The sequence below is a fragment of the Alosa pseudoharengus genome, unplaced genomic scaffold (assembly GCF_046254945.1).
Source record: "Alosa pseudoharengus isolate Yale_2024_CS ecotype anadromous, Long Island Sound unplaced genomic scaffold, YU_APseudo_1.1 YU_APseudo_1.1_scf_11, whole genome shotgun sequence".
NCBI classification, from domain to species: Eukaryota; Metazoa; Chordata; class Actinopteri; order Clupeiformes; family Clupeidae; genus Alosa; species Alosa pseudoharengus.
The window spans coordinates 10,409,504-10,431,854 of record NW_027468576.1 but is presented as its reverse complement, the minus strand read 5'-3'; the positions used below and the strand labels follow the sequence as shown (position 1 = coordinate 10,431,854).

General features: G+C 49.2%; 2 protein-coding genes across 4 annotated transcripts in view; one reads left to right on the top strand and one right to left on the bottom strand.

Annotated features, from left to right (window-relative positions):
• Window positions 1–22,351, top strand: part of ralgps2 (Ral GEF with PH domain and SH3 binding motif 2) — a 119,491-nt gene that overhangs the window by 63,915 nt on the left and 33,225 nt on the right. For all 3 annotated transcript variants that reach the window (XM_076277974.1, XM_076277972.1, XM_076277973.1), the window contains exons 8-9: window positions 254–346; window positions 3,971–4,097. In XM_076277974.1, the coding sequence (XP_076134089.1) occupies window positions 254–346; window positions 3,971–4,097 (220 nt within the window). The remainder of the gene's footprint in view (window positions 1–253; window positions 347–3,970; window positions 4,098–22,351) is intronic.
• Window positions 11,193–20,948, bottom strand: angptl1a (angiopoietin-like 1a). Its single transcript, XM_076277971.1, has 4 exons — window positions 19,994–20,948; window positions 15,317–15,510; window positions 13,006–13,276; window positions 11,193–12,807 (listed from the first exon to the last, which is right to left on the bottom strand). The coding sequence occupies exons 1-4, from the start codon at window positions 20,787–20,789 to the stop codon at window positions 12,620–12,622; spliced, it is 1,449 nt and encodes a 482-aa protein (XP_076134086.1). The 5' UTR covers window positions 20,790–20,948; the 3' UTR covers window positions 11,193–12,619.

Sequence of the window (22,351 nt, the reverse complement as noted above, 5' to 3'; positions counted from 1 at the left end):
TGTGTGCGTGTGTGTGTGTACAGCGTGCATGCGTCCGTGTGTGTGTGTGTGCGTGTGTGTACAGTGTGCGCGTGTGTGTGTGAGTGCACGTGTGTGTGTGCGTGTGTGCGTGCGTGCGTGCGCGTGTGTGTGTGTGCATGCGTGCGTGCGTGCGTGTGTGTGTGTGTGTGTGTGTGTGTGTGTGTGTGTCCAGTGTGCTTGCCATAACCATGTTGTCAGCTCGTTGAGCCCTGTGCCCTCTGTGTGCCCACAGAAACTGTGTGACATGAACAACCTGCATGCGGTCATGGCAGTGGTGTCCGGCCTGCAGAGCGCGCCCATCTTCAGACTCACCAAGACCTGGGCAGTGAGTACTCAACCACCCCCAACCCCCAACACCTGTTTAAGCTGGCAACACACCTTCCTATTTTTAAGCCCTAGTTTGAAAGGATGGAACATCCGTGACCATCATGGCTAGTCTGTGGGAGTCAATGGTAGTTGCAGTGTTAAGTCGCAGCTGGAACCATTGCGTGTATTTGGGTGACCGATTTGAATCCTCATCAATCCAGATTCAATCAAACATGTTTGATTATATTCTTGACCGCTCCGTTCTATGGTCGCCATGGTTGCAATTATGACATGAAACAGCCAACAGCTCGATCGTTATGTCTGTACTCATAACTAACTTCTGATAATACCAGACTCCGTCTGTAGATTTGGTTTATTTACTTGCGTTATTATCGGGAGGTCTGTTTCCAGCTTTAGACACCACACATGATAATTCTGCTAAGAGCCCCCAAGCAGACGCTCATATTCTTTGTTGACTTCACTCTCAGTTCCACTTCCTGTCAGCAGCTGTTTATGGCCCTGCCTAACGCTCTAATTTATGTCTCTCTCGCTGTTATGGCGTCATTTCGGCTTCCTCCATGAAACGGTCCTACTGTATTGGACCTGGGGCTTATAGGCGTCTGGGTTTTAAATCAAGACCTTCTCCTTTCCCCTCCTCACTGACTACTCTGTCCCCAGCCCCACCCCTGTCTGTCCCACTCACTTGCTGTCAGGAACTTACTTCTCACCTACAAACCAGCTTCTCTGTGCTGATGTTTATGGCAAAGTTTCTGTCTACCAGCTTAACCAGATTTTGGGACAGGAAGGAACCTTCTTGGGTTAGTGGAACGCAGTGAGGCTTGCAGACACTAATGAGGCCTCATTATGATGAACTGGTGTAATAGAGGAGAGAGAGAGAGACAGACAGAGAGAGAGACGGACAGAGACGGAATGTTAGCTGTTTCTCTCTTTCTCTCTCAGAATGTGATGTTCTGTTTCTCCCTTTTTTTTAAAAAGAAAAGTAACAGCAGCAGTCATTATTTCTTCTCCTTCCGCTTCTAGAAGCATCCAGGCTATTCCACAGTAAAAAATCTATTTCGCAGCTCTGTAAACCAGACACCTGTTTCGGTTGCAGACGGGCACTAGGGCCAGCCTTGTCCTCTCCCCACAGCGCATGAATGTGATTTATTATGAGGGCACATTGATATAAAATGCCTCTCTGCGTTTACGGGGGGATATAATTTTCTTCGCACTTAAATGGTCAATTAAGAGCCATTTTTTGGCCCATTTGCACAGTAGTGATACAGAAGTACAATTCAGCTGTTTGCATCCATATTGAGCACTAATGTGCATGTCAAAGGCAGTTTGCGTTCATGGCAAGAATCATTTTCTTTCCACTTAAGTTGTCAGAAGGCAGCATTGATTATGGAGCGTTTCATACGGTGGTTACACAAAATGGCATTTGAAACGTGTGAAATCCAATGGTAAGTGACAAACTGCCGTTGCGTGTCGTATAAATGTCCACCTGGCTGTTATCTGAAGTGGAATTTGGCGTCTTTGGAACTTGGAATGGCAGTCGCTGGTTCGGTTTTATTGACCGGCTCTGTCTCTGGGTGCTGCTGTAGCTGAGTAGCGGACAGCGGACAGGAGAAGCGTCCGTCCGTCAGAGAGCCAGCTGGACGGGCGGCCCGCGCCTCAAAGTCTGAGCCGCTCATTGTTATGACAACGGCCGCTGTGCGCAGTCAAAAGCCTCTCTGCTCCTGCCGCTCAGGGATCTCTGTCCACACTCACACATCTGTTGCACACTCACACTCACACTCATACTCACTCTCCGACACACTCTCCCACAAACTCTCTTACACCCACTCTCACACCCACTCTTTCACACATCTGTTGCACACTCACACTCGCTCACACATTGTTTCTCACTCACACACACACACACACACACACACACACACACACACACACACTCACAGATTTGCAAAGTTAAGCACACAGAACATGCCTACATGTATGTACGTTCACACACAGTCACACACACACATTACATTACTGTAATTACATGTATAGTCATATACAGTAGACATGCACACAGACATGCACATACACAGACTTGCATAGATACACACACACACACACACACACACACACACACACACACACACACACACACACACACACACACACACACACACACACACATACACATACACATACACATACACATACACATACACATACACATACACATACACATACACATACACATACACATACACATACACATACACATACACATACACACACACACACACACACACACACACACATCTCCCCTTCTCCCAGTGCTTCTGGTCTCTGAGCGGCTGTCTGTCCGCAGTAGGACTAGAACAGCATTTTTCTGCCCTTACCTAACTGGAATCTTTGCGTCCGGCCGCCAACAATTCGCACTCACTCACTCTCCTCTTTAGCAGAATGAAAAATCAGACATGCTCTCCCTCCCTCCCTCCCTCCCTCCATGGACCCTCCACAAGAAGCCCTGTGTGGCGTGCAGGCCCAGGCCAACCAAGTGCGGCGTAGAGCATGTTGTGTTTGGCCGTTAGGTCGGCGCGTTGACGTCTCGGGGCTGGGGGAGTGTTGGGTGCTTGAAAGGGGGTTAATTGAGGTAACATCAGGCTTGACGCAGGAGAGAAAACGATCATCATCTCCCCTCTGCTGATTTTCCAGCAGAGAGAGAGAGAGATAGAGAGGGATATAGAGAGGGAGAGAGAGCGAAAGAGAGATAGAGAGTGAGCGAGAGAGGGATAAAGAGAGAGAAAGAGAGCGAGTGAGGAAGTGCAGACCAAGCGTCAGACATGTGATACGCTGGTGCTTTTTATCGCCTGTGTTTCTTAGCTCTCGTTAAAACTCCAGTAATGGCCAGGTGAACACTGGAAGCGCTTGTCTCTACAGGGTCCCCACAGGATGGGACACCTGCGGCTCGGCCATCTTTTAAAACGAGAATGACGGGGAGGGGAAGGAATTAAGAGAGTAAATGGGCCGGCCTGAAGGTGGTGTGAGGACGCACTGCCCTTTGATTAGATGGGCTGTGTGATGGTGTGTGAGAAGTGTGATGGGGAGGTGTGTGTGTGAGGAGTGTGATGGGGAGGTGTGTGTGTGAGGAGTGTGATGGGGAGGTGTGTGTGTGTGAGTGTGATGGGGAGGTGTGTGTGTGAGGAGTGTGATGGGGAGGTGTGTGTGTGTGAGTGTGATGGGGAGGTGTGTGTGTGAGAAGTGTGATGGGGTAGGTGTGTGTGTGTAAGGAGTGTGATTGGGTAGGTGTGTGTGTGAGAAGTGTGATGGGGTAGGTGTGTGTGTGTGTATGGAGTGTGATGGGGTAGGTGTGTGTGTGAGAAGTGTGATGGGGTAGGTGTGTGTGTGTATGGAGTGTGATGGGGTAGGGGTGTGTGTGTTAGGAGTGTGATGGGGAAGGTGTGTGTGTGAAGAGTGTATGTTCAGTGACTGACAGAGACAGGGCTTACTTGGCATATTGCAGCCCTTTCCACATAATCTACGATACTGCCCTGTGTTGTGTGTGTGCGTGCGTGCGTGTGTGAGAGAGCAAGACGGACAGATGTGTGTTCATGGGTGACTGATGCCGCTGTGTCCTGGTGTGCTTTAGCTGCTGAGCCGTAAGGACAAGGCTGCGTTTGAGAGGCTGGAGTACCTAATGGCCAAAGAGGACAACTACAAACGCCTGAGAGACTACATCAGCAGCCAGAGCATGACCTCCTGTATCCCCTACCTGGGTGAGTACCATGGCCCCACTCTCCTACGTCTGCACACCCACAGGGAGCGAGCGCCACGACCACACCTTCACCATGGAACATGTCTCAACACTTGGCCTCAGCACTTAACGCTTGTCCTCGTTGGAGAGACATGCCCAACGCCTGCCCTTGGCTTGATCTTTGTCAGGTCTTGTTTTGAGTGCACGGTGTGCCCTAAGAACGCCACAAGCATCCTACCGGATTCCCCCTCTGAACCACATCCTCAGCCTCGCCCACGTCCTGGGTCTTTGGCCTCGAGAGCAGTAGGAACTACACACACACACACACACACACACACACACACACACACATACACACACACACACACACACACACACACACACACACACACACACATGCACGTACACAGTAAGGCCAATAATGAGGTAAGGCCTAGTTCGGAGGGAGACAGAGGGGGGGGGGCGATGATGGAGAAATGAGCTGAATTAGTCACACTTAAAGGGAAAGAGTGTCCGAGAAGAACCTCTGCACTTTCAGTGGGGTGTGTGTGTGTGTGTGTGCCCATGTTCTTTTTCCTTAATTAATGTCTCTCAGTCACGATTCGATGTGTGAATGCCTCATCCAGACCGCCCAGAAGAGTGTGCAAAGCCCTTAATGGCGTCCAATAAATAACCAGGCACGAGTCTTCACACCTAAGCAAACACCTGCCATCCAACACGCCACATCTGGCTTTTTAATATTTAGAACAAGCCCTGTGCAGTTGGAGACGTTGTACAGCAGTGTGAATGAGTGACTACGTATGTGTGGGCAGGAGCAAAGATGGCGTTCCAAAACAGATAAAATAAAACCGGAGGTTGGGTTTTAGCTCATTCCACTTTGTTATACTCCATCGACCCGTTGGGCTGTGTAGCCACTCACCCGTATCTATGATTGCACTTAGCCGTCACTCCTCTGGCCTATAAAAGGCAAAGTGATTTACACCTCTCAAAACTCCCCTCTTCCTTTCTGGATTTCCCTCGCTCTGTCACTTCCTCTCTCTATCTCTCTCTCTCTCGGTCTAGTATTTCACACTTTTCTCTCTCTATATCTTGTACCACCCCCCCCCCTGATGGTGACGGCCAGACAGGTCCCTGTGCTTGTTGTGGTTGTGAGGTAAACAGTGGCCTTATGGAGGGCTCATAAACCATCAAGTCCTTTTTTGTTCTCTTGACTTTTTCCGTCTGAGCTGGCAGCACAAAATGTGTCCTGTGTCAGCAGGAACAAAGCATTAGGGATCCCCCAGATGAGACGCTCAGAGAAAAACCAGGCCATCCGTCTGTCTCTCTGTCTGTCTGTCTGTCTGTCTTTCTCTCTCTCTGAGTGTGTGTGTATGTATATCTGTGTGTCTGTGTCTGCATATGTGTGTGTATGTGTGTGTCTGCGTCTGCATGTGTGTATGTGTGTGTCTGCGTCTGCATGTGTGCATGTGTGTGTGTGTCTGCGTCTGTGTGTGTGTCTGTCTCAGTGTGCTTAGGGGTGTTTTATTATTCAGATTTTTCTCCCCCCGGGTTATTAGAATCGGCTCATAATTCTCTGCTAAGCCCTGCACTGTGTTCTTTCTGGGAAAGGCCTTTTTTCCCCCAGAATGCCTCAGTGCAGCGGCCCCAACCCCTGTCTGCCGCGCCGCACACAATATGCGTGAACTTATTTGGATCCCCTTCTGGCGAGCGAGCCGAAAACGTGAAAGAGAGGAGAGAAGAGGAGAGGAGAGGGGGATTGAGAGAGGAAGAGGGAGAGAAAAAGAGAGAGAGAGAGAGAGAAGGAGTGAGTGAGTGAGGAAAAACAACAACACGATGAACACATCAAAACCAGCCTGCTGAGAGCATGTGGGGAGACACTCCTTAAAGAGCCTCTTTTCACACACTCGCTCACACACACACACACTCGCTCACACACACACTCGCTCTCACACACACACTCGCTCACACACACACACTCGCTCACACACACACTCGCTCACACACACACTCGCTCACACACACACTCGCTCACACACACACACTCGCTCTCACACACTCGCTCTCACGCCCTCCTTCCCCCCCTCCTTTCTTTTTCTTGATCTCCGTCTCTCTTTCGCACCATCCCTCTATCTCTCTCTCCCTTTCTTTCCCCTCGGTATCTCTTTCTCGTTCCATCTGTTTTGGTTTTAGCCCCCTCTGTCCATCTCTCTCTCTTGCCCTCTTTCTCTGTATGTCTCCCCCTTGGTCACTCTGTCTCTTTATCTACCCTCCCCCCTCCTCCTCTCTCTCTCACCCTCTCTCTCTCTCTCTCTCTCTCTCTTTCTCTCTTTCTCTCTCTGTGAAGTTTTTCCATAAGCTACAGGCAGCGATGGCGGGCCTCTGGGTCATAACTGCAAATGCAAAGCGAATGCGGGCAAAGCGATATCACCGTGCAGCTGCACCGGCCCCCGAGAGCCATGAAATCACAACCAGCCCGACGCCGGGACCAGCCGACCGGAGGCCACACAGCTGTAGAGAGGAGAGAGAAAGAGAGAGAGGAGAGAGGGAGAGATGGAATGAAGGATGAGTTTGGAATGACTGCGGTCGTGGAAATGGATGTGGTAATGGTTGCTCTCCTCCTTTCATCCCCCCTCTCTCTCTCCCTTAAAACTCTCTCTCCATCCTGTGATCTCATTCCATCTCTTCCAGCGAGTCGAAAAACATGTAAAATTGCCTTGGGTTACGACGCTGAAAACTCTGCTAGAGAAACCGGCGTTTCTCACGCTGTGTGAATTCCTACCGTCATGTTTGCATCAGGATTCCTCATGTATATGAGTCCATATGGCTCTTTGAATGAGTCAAAGTGTGAGAGTGTGTTTGCGTGTGCGTGAAGCAAGGGCTCTGGACTGCTCCCAGACCCCTTTGGCAGATTGGGGGGGGAAATGCTGCCCTGTTGTACTAAAGCAGATCTGAAAGGCATTAGAACTCTGTCATTCACTCCTGCAATAAATCTGCCGAGTTCCCTCAGCGAGCAGGAAGGGAGAACAGGGGCAGAGAACCTGGTTTAAGGGTGTGTATATATATATACAATATATGTGGCTGGTTTGTGTCTGTGCTTCTCTCCGAAACTCTCAGCACCCAGAATTCCCCACACCGCATAGTTTGAACTTTGACCCCCTGTTTTGTGGTCTGGAGTTCTTGTTAGTTTAAAGTCAAACGTAATATGAAATGCAGCTGTGTCGGCGGTTATGGTGACGGCAAAGGCCAGATTCCTAATATCAGGGGATGTATACTTTGTATGAAACAGTAGGTGGTGGTGTGAGAGAGACAGAGGGAGGGAGGATGCTTGTATAGGCATAATCCTTTGGTCCAATATTGTCTTTGCATGTGTGCTATTTCTGTATGGTAGACCGCTTAAGGCAGAGGACCTGCTGAGGTTTTTAGAGGACGCTGCATCTCCTCGTAGACACGGACAGAAACGCACAGAGTTTGAAAGATGGTGGAAGGAGAGTGTTGAAGCCCAAGATGGAGGGAGATGCTGGGAAAGCAGGGAAGGTTCCAGACATCTGTGCTGTTAGATTATCCTTGCCCAAGAGCCAAACTGGACCCAAGTTCATTGACAGGGAGAGGACATGAAGGGAAGCTGGAGGTGTGTGTGTGTGTGTGTGTGTGTGTGTGTGTGTGTGTGTGTGTGTGTGTGTGTGTGTGTGTGTGTGTTTGATGGAAAAAGCCGACATAGAACTGCAGCTTTTTGCTCAGCAGGCAGGGAAACCTAATCTACCTTGCTGTTCCCCCAGAGCAGACAGCCACTGAGGCAGGTTAGGTTGCACACACAGTCTGTGTGTGTGTGTGTTTCTGACTGCTCAGGTTGTGGTTGAATGCGTGTTCACAGGTGCGTAGCTCTAGTGTAGACGGCGTGGCCAGTGCGGTAAGGACGTGTATGTGTGTGTGTGTGTGTGCGGTAAGGACCCCGCCAACCCCCCACCACCTCTACAGTCTTGCACTTTCCTGACACGTCAAAGACCTGACCAAGACCATGGCTGCAGACGTAAAAGGATATTCCCACCACCATCACCACCCCCAGAATTTCCCTTGATTATCTCTCTCTCTCTATCTCTCTCTATATCTATCTATCTCTCTATCTTTCTCTCTTTCTCTATCTCTTTCTCTCTCTCTATCTCTCTCTATCTCTTTCCACCTGTAATGCAGGTTTTGGACCCTAGAGTGTCCCTTTACACCATCCCTCCCTCTTGAGGCTGCTATTTCAGACAGATTCTGATCCACTTTTGATTCAATTTGAGTTGATGGGATGTTGTCCTTCAGCATGGTGAATTGGCCTTCTGTAGTGTGTTTGGTAATTGCGAGGACGCTGATAAGTTGTTTATCTTTGGGTAAGACTTTTCTCTTCAGCATGGTGAATTGGTCCTGTGTAGTGTGTTTGGTAATTGCGAAGACACTGATAAGTTGTTTATGTCTGGCTAAGAGAGTCAGGTGAGGGCTGAGAAGGAGCTGTGTAGGAGCTGATGCAGCTGAGGCCTCCTCAGAGAGGTGTCTGCTCAGTCGCTTGCCAAGGCTTAATAAATATCTTTGATGTTTTGTTTCTAGAGCGTTGTGATTTCGAGGAAACGACAGCCATTCTGGGACAGCTGCGTTGTCATATTTTACAGCCCAGTGTCCGTGTGTGACTGGTACAGCGTTGTTGAGAGAAAAAGGCTGATAGACAGACAGAGGAACAGAGAAAAACTCTGTCCAACTGGTTGTAAATAAACCAGTGATTTATCTCGACATTGTTGCCTCTCAACTGTAGTATTTCTGCCTTGTCGCAGCACAATCCTCTTTAGAGCCAAGAATACCTCCCGTCCTTCAAGTCTTAAGTGTGTTGAATTAGTTATTAGTTCTAGTTTGCGTCCATTTTGGCTGTTGCCTTAGTAACATGCCCTTGGTAATGGAAGTTTGCACTTTGCACGTGCATAAACTCTGTTCCCATGACGATGAGCAGAGATTCCACACTCACTGATTTCATGCTTCCCCACAGCATAGCATCAGCCAGCTGGAGGAGTTAAGGTAACTTGGGACCTTTTGCTATAGGGTTGTTATAGTATGGTTATGGTTATGGTATTTAGCAGACGCTTTGTCCAAAGTGACATACAAATAACAACAATACAATAGTTAAATTTAAAATGTTGGTAAGACTACATTAAGGAGAATAGCAATAATAAACAACAATGTCCATTCAATCAATAGCCTAATGAAACTAAATAAATACTATAATATACAAACCATAACGCATAAGAAGCGCTTAATGAACTAAGTGCATGTGGAACAGATATGCCTTTAGACCCCTCTTAAAATACCCAAAACTATCACAGGAACGGAGAGCACTGGGCAACTCATTCCACCCTCAAGAAACCACTGAGGATTTGATATATATCGATCATTATTCAGTCAGTTATTATTATTCGTGTTTTTATGTCTGCTATATGACTACTTTAAGCTGTTCCTTTTTGAATGGTAATGTTTATTGTTATTGTTCTATGTCGCTTTGTATAGTAGTGTAGAGGTAGTTGTGTGTGTGTGTGTGTGTGTGTGTGTGTGTGTGTATTTGTGTGAGTGAATATGACGGGCCTCTTAATATGCATTGAGTGTGAACACAGAGTGTGTTGAATTGAGGTCTGTGTGTGTGTGTGTGTGTGTGTGTATTTGTGTGAGTGAATATGACGGGCCTCTTAATATGCATTGATTGTGAACACCGAGTGTGTTGAATTGAGGTGTGTGTGTGTGTGTGTGTGTGTGTGTGTGTGTGTGTGTGTGTGTGTGTGTGTGTGTGTGTGTGTGTGTGTGTGTGTGTGTGTGTGTGTGTGTGTGTGTGTGTGTGTGTGGCCTTGGGAGTGGCCCCAGCGTGGCAGTGTTGTGTGGGGATGGAGGGCAGGGGGAAAGATGGCCAGTGCGATGGAGAGACACACGCAATGGAAAAATGGAGAGTGAGGTGGCAGATCAGGCCACGCTGGCCAAACCCACTCCTTCCTAACACCTAATTTTCTCCCCGCACCCCCCCGCCCCCCCGCCCACTAAACTCTCGTTCCGTGACTTACGAGCCGATATAAATAGCCATTAGAGGACACTGAGTGGAGAGGATCTGCAGCACCGGCTGACACCCACCATGTGTCCAAACCTGTGACGTTGATGATGGCTGCTGATATCTTACAGGCACAGATTGTGGTGTGTGTGTGTGTGTGTGTACACTCGCCAGGACGTTAGAGAACGTTGATTTATGAAGCCCGGCCCCTGAGTGACTCTCAGCGGAGGGAGAGTCGTAACTTTGCGGAATATATCTGAGAAGATGAAACCTAAGTGCGCTCGCTCTGACTCTACCTCTTTCTCTCCCTCTCTCCCTCCCTCCCTCTCTTTCCTTCTCTCTCTCACTCCCTCCCTCACTGTGGAAAGAATTTCTCGTTCTCCTCCCTAGCCCTCTCCCTCCTCTCTGGTCCCGTGCTCCGTGACCGGACTACAGAAATGTGTTTTCCATTGTCATCTGTCCTCCGTGCCACGCTCTGTTGTAACCCTCGCTCCGCGTTCCACTGCACACTTTAATCATGCCACTCCTCAGTGCAGGGTCACCCCGATACCCCTCCATTCTCTCCTTCTCTCTCTCTCTGTCTCTGTCTCTATCTCTCTGTCTGACGCTTTTCCTGTTCTGTCTGTCCATCTCTCTCTCTCTCTCTCTATGTGTGTGCTGTGCGTGTGTGCGTGCGCACTTATTCACTGGAGATCATATTGCAATCCAATCAGTTGTGTAATGGGAAAGCCAGCTGGAACCAAAGAACATATTCTGCTTTATGTGATTGGACATGATGTACAGCAAGCATCACAAAGGTGGCATATTCTCTTGTGTCTATTTCACTACAAGTTTTCTCCTAACCTCACTCTCTGCCTCCCACTGTGTGTGTGTGTGTGTGTGTGTGTGTGTGTGTGTGTGTGTGTGTGTGTGTGTGTGTGTGTGTGTGTGTGTGTGTGTGTGTGTGTGTGTGTGTGTGTGTGTGTGTGTGTGTGTGTGTGTGTGTGTGTGTGTGTGTGTGTGTGTGTGTGTGTGTGTGAGAGAGAAGGAAGAGTCATGGGAGACGGCAGAGTGTTTTATTAGATTTTTTTTTTGTACTCTTTCCATCTTTAGTACGGGGTGTTGGCGTCAAGGCAGGGGACGGTGTCGCACCGGTTAATAGGTTCCACCTCCGGTCAGTCGTAGTCTTCACGTGTTGCGTAGCAGAAGGTGGGCGTCCGCGTGAGGCCGGAGAAGCGAGAGCTCGGCATTGTTTAGCTCTCCATGCTATCGTGGGTCCTTTCTTGTTATTACTGGTGTGATTGTACTATAGAATTTGGATAATTCATGGAAATGCATGTATATTTGGAATGTTGTTGTTCGTTTGACATATACACATGAAAACACTTTCTATGGTAACCAGAATAAGTAAAGTAGAAGAGAGCTATTGCTTAATCCTTATAAATAAGATAAATAGCTGACTGTGAGTGTTGAATGAGGTGCAGTTTACATCATGGACCTGAACAAGCCACAGACCTTAAATTAACTTGCACAAATCACAAGCAATATACAGTACCATATATTTACATACTAAACGCTAGCTAAGCCATCTCCACATCAGAGAGGCACAGGCACAAGTCCTCTTTGTGCTTGTGGGGTAACAAAAACATACTGTATACTTTAAACAACTGTGTGTGTGTGTGTGTGTGTGTGTGTGTGTGTGTGTGTGTGTGTGTGTGTGTGTGTGTGTGTGTGTGTGTGTGTGTGTGTGTGTGTGTGTGTGTGTGTGTGTGTGTGTGTGTGTGTGTGTGTGTGTGTGTGTGTGTGTGTGTGTGTGTGTGTGTGTGTGTAGCTATGTTTATGTGTGCATATACCACAACAGTTCCACACTACAGAGTGTCTTCCCTCTGGCACATATTGTAACTAAATATCTAATTCGGGGGCTTCCACTTTAAGAGTGAAAGAAGTTACTGACAGTGGGCAAAACTGGAGAAAACTGGATGGATGAACCAAGGAATGTGAGCAGACATCCAACAGTTAGGAAGAGTGTAGAAAAAGAGATTGAATGTATTGATTACATTTTAACAGACGTAGGAGAAAACGACTGGAAGCAAATGGTACAGAATAAGGTTGGTTTTCTCCCTCTCTTTCTCTCTTTCCACAGCTCCACGTCCCCTATGTGTCAAAATGCAGTGTGTGTGTGTGTGTAGCACCAGACAAAGGTGGACTGTCGCTGTGCAAGCGTGTGTGTGTGTGTGTGTGTGTGTGCGTGTGTGCGCCGCCTACCCCCAGAGTAAACGTCCCTCCTCATAGACCCATGTCTGTGGGAGAGGCCCAGGACGTGGATCGCTATTATCGTAGGTACTCTGTGTTTAAAATTTTTTTTTTTAAAGGCATTGTATAATTTAACATCAACCATGAGTTATGTGACTAGGGATTGAAAGTGTTAGGAGGGATTTTAGAGGCCTTTAGGGAGGAGTGTTTGTGTGAATGTGTGTCTGTCTGGTGGAAGAGTGTTTATAAAAAGTCTATTAATCAATCGGCCTGATCATCATGCGGACGGCCTTCATGGAGTAGAAGCCTCCCCCGTAGTCGGCCCAGAAGACTCCGTCCTGGAACTTGCTGCGGTAGACACCGCCACTGTACCACACGCCGTTCAAGTTGGTCTGGCCACAGGCGTTGTACCACCAACCCCCCTTATGGAAATGGGCGCAGTTACCTGCCAGAGGTGGAGAGAAAGTAGAGGAGAGGGTTTGGAAAGGGATGCTTTAACACTTTACTTTGTACCACAATGAGTATTTTGAATCTTTAAATGACTAGTTGTGCCTGTTACACTAACTGACTAAATATAGGCTGTCTGTCTGTGGATTTGGTATGATAACAGGCTAGTTAGATCCCGGCCTGCTGGGATTCTTACCTGAGAAGGCATCCCTGTCGCGGTCGAGTGTGGTGAAGGGCTTCCCGTTGTTGCTGCCGAGCGAGTCTCCGGCGTTGCCCTGATAGGTGCCCAGGCGAACACGGAAGCCCTCGCTCTCAGACTCCAGGCGGAAGCTGCTGTACTCGGCGTACACCTTCTTGCCCACCCAGTCCTCCAGCTCTATCAGGAGCCGGTAGTCGCCCTGCTTTGTCAGGTTGTAGATGTTGTCCAGGCCCAGCCAGTACTCGCTATCTATGTTCCCAAAGCCCTTCTGTAAAAGGCAAGATACAAAAGTGTGGTTGGACATTGTAAATTGGATGTGCATTGCAATGAGCTATGCAGATGTGCTCCATTTCCTTTGTTTAGTAAGTCGTGATGCACTGTGAACTGAGGGACAGAAAGTACTGCCCCCATTTAAAAGGCCCTATAGATTTGAGTTGGAGGCTGTCTTGATGCATCTGTGTGCGTGGGCTTTTTGTGCCTGTGGGGTTATTAGTCATGTATTGTTTTGTCTTCAAGTCATTGTTTGTGGGTGACGGCAGGGGAAATGTCTCGTGTTGAGGCCCTGTTTTGTGTGTGCGGTGCCCCAGTGATGTGGCCCTTTTTGTGGCGATCCAAGCTGGATTCTCCCCGAGCCAACCCCTCCCTCGGCTCATCTGGTGCACAGACCCTGCAAGGCCTCCGTTCAGGCTTGAAGAAACTCATGTCTCGGAGGACGAGTGGAAGGAAGAACGAGCCAGCAAAAGGGGGGAGAATAATTGGATTTTTCGCCGAGCAGTTTTACTGAGCGAAACCGGCTGGCGTTTTCCAACTGGAGTGGGGTGAGGCTAAATTGAATGCACTCCTGGCGCCAGCTGATAATGTGTGGAAGTGATGTTTCTTGTTCCCCTCCGCTGAGGTGAATTTGTAGTGATCTGCGTCATCTGGCATTATGCTAGTAGTTTGTTTGTCTGTGTGTGTGCCTGGATTGACCAGATCCCTTTCTTTTCTGTATGTACTTTTCTGTTCAGTCGATTGCATGCAGTAGAGCGGTGTGCAGCAAGGCCATGCTGACCATTAGGGTGCTCTGACCATTAGTGTACATTCACCCGGCGCGTCAGCATCACCGCTTCACGGTGGGCTTTCCAGACGTTTCCAGACGCCGATGCCCCATGTGAGCATTAGGGAGCTCTTTTCCTTGGTTGTAGTAATGAATAAGTAGGATTCAACTAGCCTTTTAGCATCCCGCTCTATCTGTGCCCATTATACCTGGTGTTCTCTCTAAGCACCTTCTGTAAACCTCACAACACACATCTTGGTAATCTCAGCTCCAAGTCCACCACAACGCCTCAGTGCTCCCCTATTATATTGTTTTTACAAGCGCGGCCAGATGGTAGGCAGTGTTTTTCTATGCAGTGTTTACTTATATAATATCTTAATGTTTAGAATTAAACACCATATGTAAATACGTGGTGTTTATTTGTCCAAGCTCTTCCAGGGTTTTTCCAAAGGGTTTCTGTGGGTGGGCCTGTCTGCTCTGCAATGCCACACCACGCGCACGTGTACACATTGACGCGGGTCCTACTAAGGGAAGAGAAGATGTATGTAGGGGGACTGACACCAGCTCCTGGCGTGTAGCTCTTCCCACCTCATCTCTCTCTTCATGCGGGATTGCAGCCCACAGCACAGCCACTCTGCCGCCGGTCTCCCTCCCACACGCCCCTGAGACCGATCCAGTTTCAGGGAGCCCTGGTGCTCGCTGGTTTATGGTTTCTGGGCGATCTCAGTGGTCTTGCTGTATTTGTGGTTTTCTCTGAAGTTTGGAAGGAACCTCTGTGAAAGTGCTTCAGGATGTGCTGACAGCGCAGGGTTATGTAACCAAAGACGTTTAGGATCGAGCCTGGAGTCCAGAGGCTTTCCTGAAATAGCCCTTATCCCGCCCAGGATGTTTACACTGATCGTGCAGATAGACCCTCATTAGGACCAAAGGGCTGATTTGGATTAGTATCCAAGAGCCTGGCAGGTCGGAAGAGGAGATGCTAGATGATGGGACTGATGACTTGAGAGAAGCCCTGGGGGGGTGTGTGTGTGTGTGTGTGGGGGGGGGGGGGGGGGGTTGAGGTGCTCAGAACGAGATGGGGCACAGGGGCCATTTGTTCAGTAGGGGCAAGTAACGGGCACATTTAGTATCCTGAATCTTTGGGCACACTATGATGTTACTACTTCTGTACACTCTACATAATCCAGACGACCACATTTTTTTACAGTAAGGGATTTCCATTACAATTGTTTACTCTGGAATGACATTTTCTACCATTCCTGATTCTGTTACCTTATAGTTATCCCAGTTCCTGAAGAAATTCACAGAGCCATCTTTTCTCCTCTGGAAGACGGTCCAGCCTCCATTGTCCAAACCGTGCTCGCACCACACTTGTATTAGCCGGTCGCTGCCCTCGGTCTTCAGCAAGTACATCCCGCTCGCCTTGTGGCCCGCCTGACGCACCTGGTAGCAGTCCTTGAATGGCCCTGAAAGACAATCAAAACAAAAAGAAGGGAGAAGAATGAGGTGAGGGGGAAGGACAGAAAGGTCAAAAGGTCAACCAAACACCAACGTTCAACCACATGCTTCAGACATGACGTGGAGGTTTGCATAAACTTTCTGAAGTGTTCCTGAATTGCATGGCCCTCAAGGGGCTAACCTTGTGGTCTCAACTCATCTGGCATGCAGATTTTTTCTTGGTTCAGATGGCCTGCAGCTGACCTATGACAGGTTGACTAATAGGTGCTAGGCGAAAAATGACTGCTCAGCCTCATCCTGCACGTGAGGCTTTAATTCCCCTCCTCTGCTCTCTTCTTTGGCTAGGCAGAAGTTGGAGAGACTTCTCTTGCTAAGTACCTGTCCAAAGCCTCAAAGTGAAATTGAAGGCATTTATGTTTGGGTGCCAAATGTGTTCACTGCACTTTTTATCCGAGCCTCCCACCATTTCTAAGGTCACATCTAATGACTCTCTGGAAGACTACTTGCATACATTTATTACTACTGTTGCACCTCAGGTGGCATTTCAGGTTCGCTTTAAGTACGACGCCAAACGGCTAAAAAAAAAATTAACTTTCGCAACAGTGTACCCTGGCAGTGGCTGGGCTGTGCTGCCATCCATCTAGTCAGAGAGCCAGAAATGTCAGCTCAGACGTAAGTACCCACTCTAGATCGGCAGCCCAGCTCGCCTGCAATGCCGCCAGTGAACATGCTTGTCGGCCCTCCCTTGTGAAGATCATAATCTGGTTCTGGAATAGTGAAGCATGCTGAGGAGTGGGATGAAGTGTGTGTGTGTGTGTGTGTGTGTGTGTGTGTGTGTGTGTGTGTGTGTGTGAGAGAGGTCGGGGTGTGTGTGAGTTGGCTCCTGCTCAATGATCCCTACTGGAGCCACTGAGGTGGCCAGGATGTGGGTGTATCCCCAAGCCCGCTGTGCAAACACACACCCTCAAAGCGAGGTCTCCCAGAGCAGCCGTTCACTTGGCACACATTTAAACGTCGAGCTCTCGTCTGAAGAAAGTCTTTGTACTAGTCAAGGTTGAGATGTGGAGGTGAGGAGAAAGGAGGCGGTTTCTTCAGCTGGAGGAGGACCCCCCCACCCTCCACCCCCCTGTAGTTTCTTGAGGCGCACCTGAAACCCTGACTCTCCCTCAGCTCCTGTTTGTTTAGAAGAGATTTGTCTTCATTTGCACCCATGCTGCTGCATTGGCTGGGACGGGGAGCTAGTGTGATGTGCCATCGACCCAGCAGACATAGAAACACACCGCAGGGGCTGATCCGCCAGGCTGAGGAAGAGCCTTAATCCCCGACCAGCCTCAGTGTGTGTTTAGGTAGACCAGAAGCAACCAAGGTTGGTCTACGCGGTCAGGGGAAAGCGACCGAGAGTAACCGAAGACCGTTTTCTGGTTTGGACTTCGGCTGAGAGGTGGAATATGAGACAAATGATATTTGGATCCTTCCAATCTCGCAGCAGGAGATGAAACAGACTTCATTTTTGTTTATCTTCATTCATCTCTGTCCTTGTTTTTTTTTTGTTTTTGTTTTTTTTCAGTTCTTGCTCATATTTTTCTTGGGCTGGGACTATAGGAAAATGTCGAGTTCCAGTAGAGCAGCGGGGAATTAGAGAGGAGGGGTGTAGAGTTTCCTGAAATGTGGTGATCCGTGTCCCAGCTTCTAATCAGGGTCTATGATTAGGCCATGACAAACACTGAGAGAGAAAGCTCTCACCCCTACCGTGCACCACACACTCACACACTCACACTCGCGCATAAAATCACAGACGCATGCAGACCTAGACGCCATGAACTGTCTGCTTCAGTTACAGTAGATTGCAGACGTGATGACTATGAAAAAGACCTAGATGGCGTGCACAGAGATGAAAGCCAGGAGAAGCCTTTAATTTGGTGTTTTCTTAAGTGCCCAGTTCTCTTCACTGCAAGCACACGTTTAGTGTTATTTTTGCTAATTCAGCTTTGACTTGGAGCCCAGCCATGGTCTGCACCCTCATACCTATGTGTCCACCTTCCCCACTGTGCATTGTGGTCGAATCTATCTGACAAAGGGTCGAAAGAAAGTTCCCCATCCTTTCTTTCTCCTTCCACATTTTCCCCTATTTTTTTCCCTTTCTTTCTTTTTCTCTCCCCAAACCTTGTGACCTCTCAGACGCTCCCTTCTTTTAACTCGTTACACAATATCATCTCTGTTCGAGGAAGAGGAGGCTTAGCAGGAAATACGCCACACTGATGTGAGTGATGTGGTTCAGACGGGACCGGCATGGAAGTCTGGATCGTCTCCAGACGACTGACGCAGGGCGGAGCGTGGAACCGCGCCAGACAGATCCGTATGAGTCGTATGCTGCACATGAGCAGGTGTTAGAGAATTCCGCTGTCAGGGGTCTCAAGCCATCCAGTTGCTGCTTGTTCAGATCCATCAGTCAGACCAACATGTCGGCTCATTTTTATGTGTAGAAACCAACCCTGTGAATTTGGGTCTGGACTGACTCTTCCACAGTGTAATGTGTGCATGTGCATGTGTGTGTGTGTGTGTGTGTGTGTGTGTTTGTAAGGTTAGGAAGGAAACCAACTGCAGATGGCAGACAGGTTTGAGATGTACTGTACATGAATACTTCCTGTGATGACCACAGGGGGATGGTATGGTGTTTACTTGATGCAAGGCTTTACACACAAATCCTTTTCAAGCTTTTCAGCTGTGATTCGGTCTCTTAGAACCAAAGCCTCAATCCAGATCCAGACATTGCATTGGACTGCCTGCCAAAAAGTTTACTCTGTCTATTTTGTTTGCACTAATAATGTCCTATCAGTGTTGCCAGAGATTACATATTCATGTTTTTCCTGCTTAGTCCAGAACACCCTCCAACATGAATGCTGATGCTGAGGCCTGCAGACACAACATCTTGCTAACTTATTCTGTGGACCCCTCTTCCCAGAAGGCTTTACAGCCTTGAAAATTGATTTCATGCTAAGATGACTGGCTGCGGACTATTTTGATTGTTCCCTCGTGTGTGTGTGTGTGTGTGTGTGTGTGTGTGTGTGTGTGTGTGTGTGTGTGTGTGTGTGTGTGTGTGTGTGTGTGTGTGTGTGTGTGTGTGTGTGTGTGTGTGTGTGTGTGTGTGTGTGTGTGTGTGTGTGTGTGTGTGTGTGTGTGTGTGTGTGTGTGTGTGTGTGTGTGTGTGTGTGTGTGTGTGTGTGTGTGTGTTTTTGTGTGTGTCCTGTTTATGAATGACTTGGCTGGTCAGTAGCCACAGAGTGCATTTTGCTGCTTAATGTGTGTTGTACATCCACTACATCACTGTCCCAGTTATCAGTAGATGTTTTTGGGATTTTTTTTTGCACTCACATACGCACACAGAGTTCTGGGCACTTCTCCAGTGATCTCTCTCTATCAGTCTCTCTCTCTCTCTCTCTCTCAGTCTCTCTCCATTTTATTTTCTTTCTTTCTTTTTATAACTGACCTCTCTCTCTCTGGATCACCAGCCTCCCTTCTTCTTCAGTTGGTTTTTAAAAGGCATCGCTACAGCCATTGCTGCCAGTAATGGCCTGCAGGTTGGCCACCATCTCAACTCCTTTCCTTCCTTTTCTCCCTGTTTTATCTCGGTTCCCATTCACTCACACACACACACACACACACACACACACACACACACGACCTTGCCTACTATTCTCTCCACTCTCACCCGTGATGCACTGCAGCCCCTGGTTGGCCCTAATCCCTGCCATATATCTGAGCCTGTCAAGGGCAGATCTAGAGCTGGCAGGTTAGCGTGCTCTGCTTTGCTCTCCTTTCCTCTCCTGCCTGAGACCCTGTCTCTGGCCTACGCAGAGAAGAGAGGGAAAGAGTGAAGAGCAAAGAAGACAGGGAGGGAGGGAGGGAGGGAGAGCGAGATGGATGAAGAGAGGCAGAGAGGTTTAAGCTGAGGAATGTTTGAGCTCCATTCTCTCCTCTTCTGGTGCCAGGACCTGGAATGCCGCATCAATCAGGGCGCCTTAAAACGTTACACAGATCAGATGCCGTTTGGAATGGGGTCTGGGTGGAGAGAGGAGTCCATCTCCTCCAATAGGCCTACCCTCCCTTACTCTAGTAGAAAATTGTTGACAGGGTCTGTTCCATGCCTTTTCACTGCCAACATCTTTGAAGATGATGGTGAAGGTTTGTAAGCCCACCTGCAAATCATATTATTTATCCCTACATTTTATCCAGTGTTGGCTGTTGTGCTGCATAGCTTGAATACTATAATGTGCATCCGTGAAGTTTCAGATGGCCTATATTTCAAGAGCATTGTGCTTTGACCATTTAGCAGTACAATAATTCAATAATTGTTCTGAAATCATAGCTTTGGGGTAGAAATGCCTCGTTTTCGGTCTTTTTACAGTAAATGGTCATGGTCACTCTGTACTAATGAAACCCCATGTTCTGGTCTAGACCTTGACCACCCATATCCCCATGTGCCGTCCTTACCTTCAGTGCTGAGTGTTGGTGGTGGCACTCCGACAGGACTGAGTGTGGGCGGTGGGTCCATGCGCGATCCGCGGGGTAGCGCGCGGTTGTGGACGCGCTGAATCTCGTTAGTGAAGCGCCCGCTGTTGACCGGAAGGCTCTCTGGCACCACCTGCACCAGCGGGGGCACGGCAGGCAGCTCGTGGCGTCCGCCGCCGTACGCCTGCAGGCACCGGTCCTCCAGCGCTGCGATGAGCGCCGACTGGTTGTTGACGACGCCGGCCAGCAGGCCGAAGCGTACCTCCAGCTCGCGGTAGCGCGAGGCCAGCCGCAGCATCTCGGACGTGGCGTTGAGCACGCGGTTCTCCAGCAGCGCCAGCTCCAGCGAGTTGTCGCGCTTGCGGATGATCTCGTGCAGCAGCTGCATGTAGAGCTGCGTGACGCGCGAGTTCATGTTGCGGCTCTCCTTGCGCAGCAGCTTCATCTCGTTCACCAGGTTGCCGTCCACGTCCACCACCAGCTGCAGCGTCTCGATCTCGCGCCGCTGCTTGTTGAGCACCTCGCGCAGGTCCGAGATGTCCATGCGCGTCACACGCTCCTTGTCCGGCTCGGGCCCCGTGGCGCTGGCACAGATGGGCCCTGTGATCCGCTGCTGCGGCACCAGGAAGGTGTAGCTGCACTTCTTGTCGTCGTCGGCCACTCTCCGCTGCCGCCGCATCGTCTGCAACGGGTGTTGACTCGCCCGGCTAGCGCGGGCAAAGCCCCAAGCGGACAGACAGAGCGTGGCACAGAGCCACCACGTCACCCCTCGTCTCATGACCGACTCTTCTCCTCTCCCGTTCCTGAAGTCCTTGCACGTCTCCGCCTGCTGCGATTCTCCTCTGGCGAGCTCTGCTGAGTGCTTCTCCTAAGAGGGAGGGGAAGAAAGACAAACCTCAAGTCAACAAAAAGTGTGACGATTGCTGCTCTTTGGCTCTGGTGAAGGAATGTTTCAAACAGACACTCCGGCAGATGAAGACTGGGAGGCTATCACAGAGAAACGTAGGTGTTATTCTCAGACGAAAGGAGTGTGGAGACCTCTAACATCACAATAACACTGCTGAAAACACTTCTATTCCCAGTTATCTGCGAGTAACACATGAAACGGTTCCCTGAACTTGACTCTCTCGGGGTGACGCGTCTACTTTCTGGGAAGTAAACACGGCTAAAGCCGGGATAAGCTCGACTGCACGTGATGAATAGTGTGTTGAGACTTGTGAGGTACTGATTGGTGCAGTCAAAGGTGATAAATGATGTGAGGATGGCGTGCACATAAACAGGATGGGTTTGTGTGTGTGTGTGTGTGTGTGTGTGTGTGTTAGGTCATCACAGAAGTCCATTGCACTTATCACATACTAATCTTAATCCCCTTCTTTGTCAATGTTTCCCCATCCTTCCTCTCCCCCTCCATCTCGATCACTCTCTCTCTCGCTGTCTGTCACACAAGAGCACACACTCTTAGGCCTGGCTGGACTGGCGTGTGTCTTTTCGGACACTTCAGTTAAACAAAAAGCCTGTGACCCTTGCCCCCTGCAATCCTCTGGGCTCAGCTTGGCGTCTCGGCCGCCAGAAATGATTTGCACCTTCAGACACATCGGTCAGGCTCCCTGTCTGGCATCCCTATTTGTTCTGGGGTGAAGAGGTGGACTGTCCACGCTGTACTTATTCTCTCTTCTGTTTGTCTGTCTCTGTCTCTCTCTCATTTTCTTCCCCTCTCTCTGTCTCTCTCTGTCTCTCTCTCACTCTCTTTCTCTTTTGTCTGTGCTGTAGCCGGTTCTAATCTGGGTTTCACCTTTCTCCTCCTGCTGAGTCTGTTTCTCATCAGCAGTGTCACCCCCTCAGCTCGGCCCTCTCAACCCCGCTCATCATCATCCCCACCCCGTTCTCTTTCACACTGCTTGATGTGTGTCCACACAGCCAAGGCCACCCCCACATCAGCCACACACACACACACACAACACACACACACACACACACACACACACACACACACACACCACATCAGCCTTACACCACACACACACACACACCACATCAGCCTTACACCACACACACACACAACACATCAGCCACACACACACAATCAACACATCAGCCACACACACACACACACACACACCACGTCAGCCATACACACTCACACACATACCGCATCAGCCACACACACCCATGCATACCAGTCTCTTTAATTGTATTGGCTACAGCATTCCTCCTAAAAACTAGATCAGTGTCCTGGCTCAAGCTGCAGAAGCAAGAAACTGGGGCTCTGGGCTCGTCGTCTTCGTTGGCTTGGCTCTGGAGGGACGACCTGGATGTTCTGCTTGCATAGATAATAGCTTC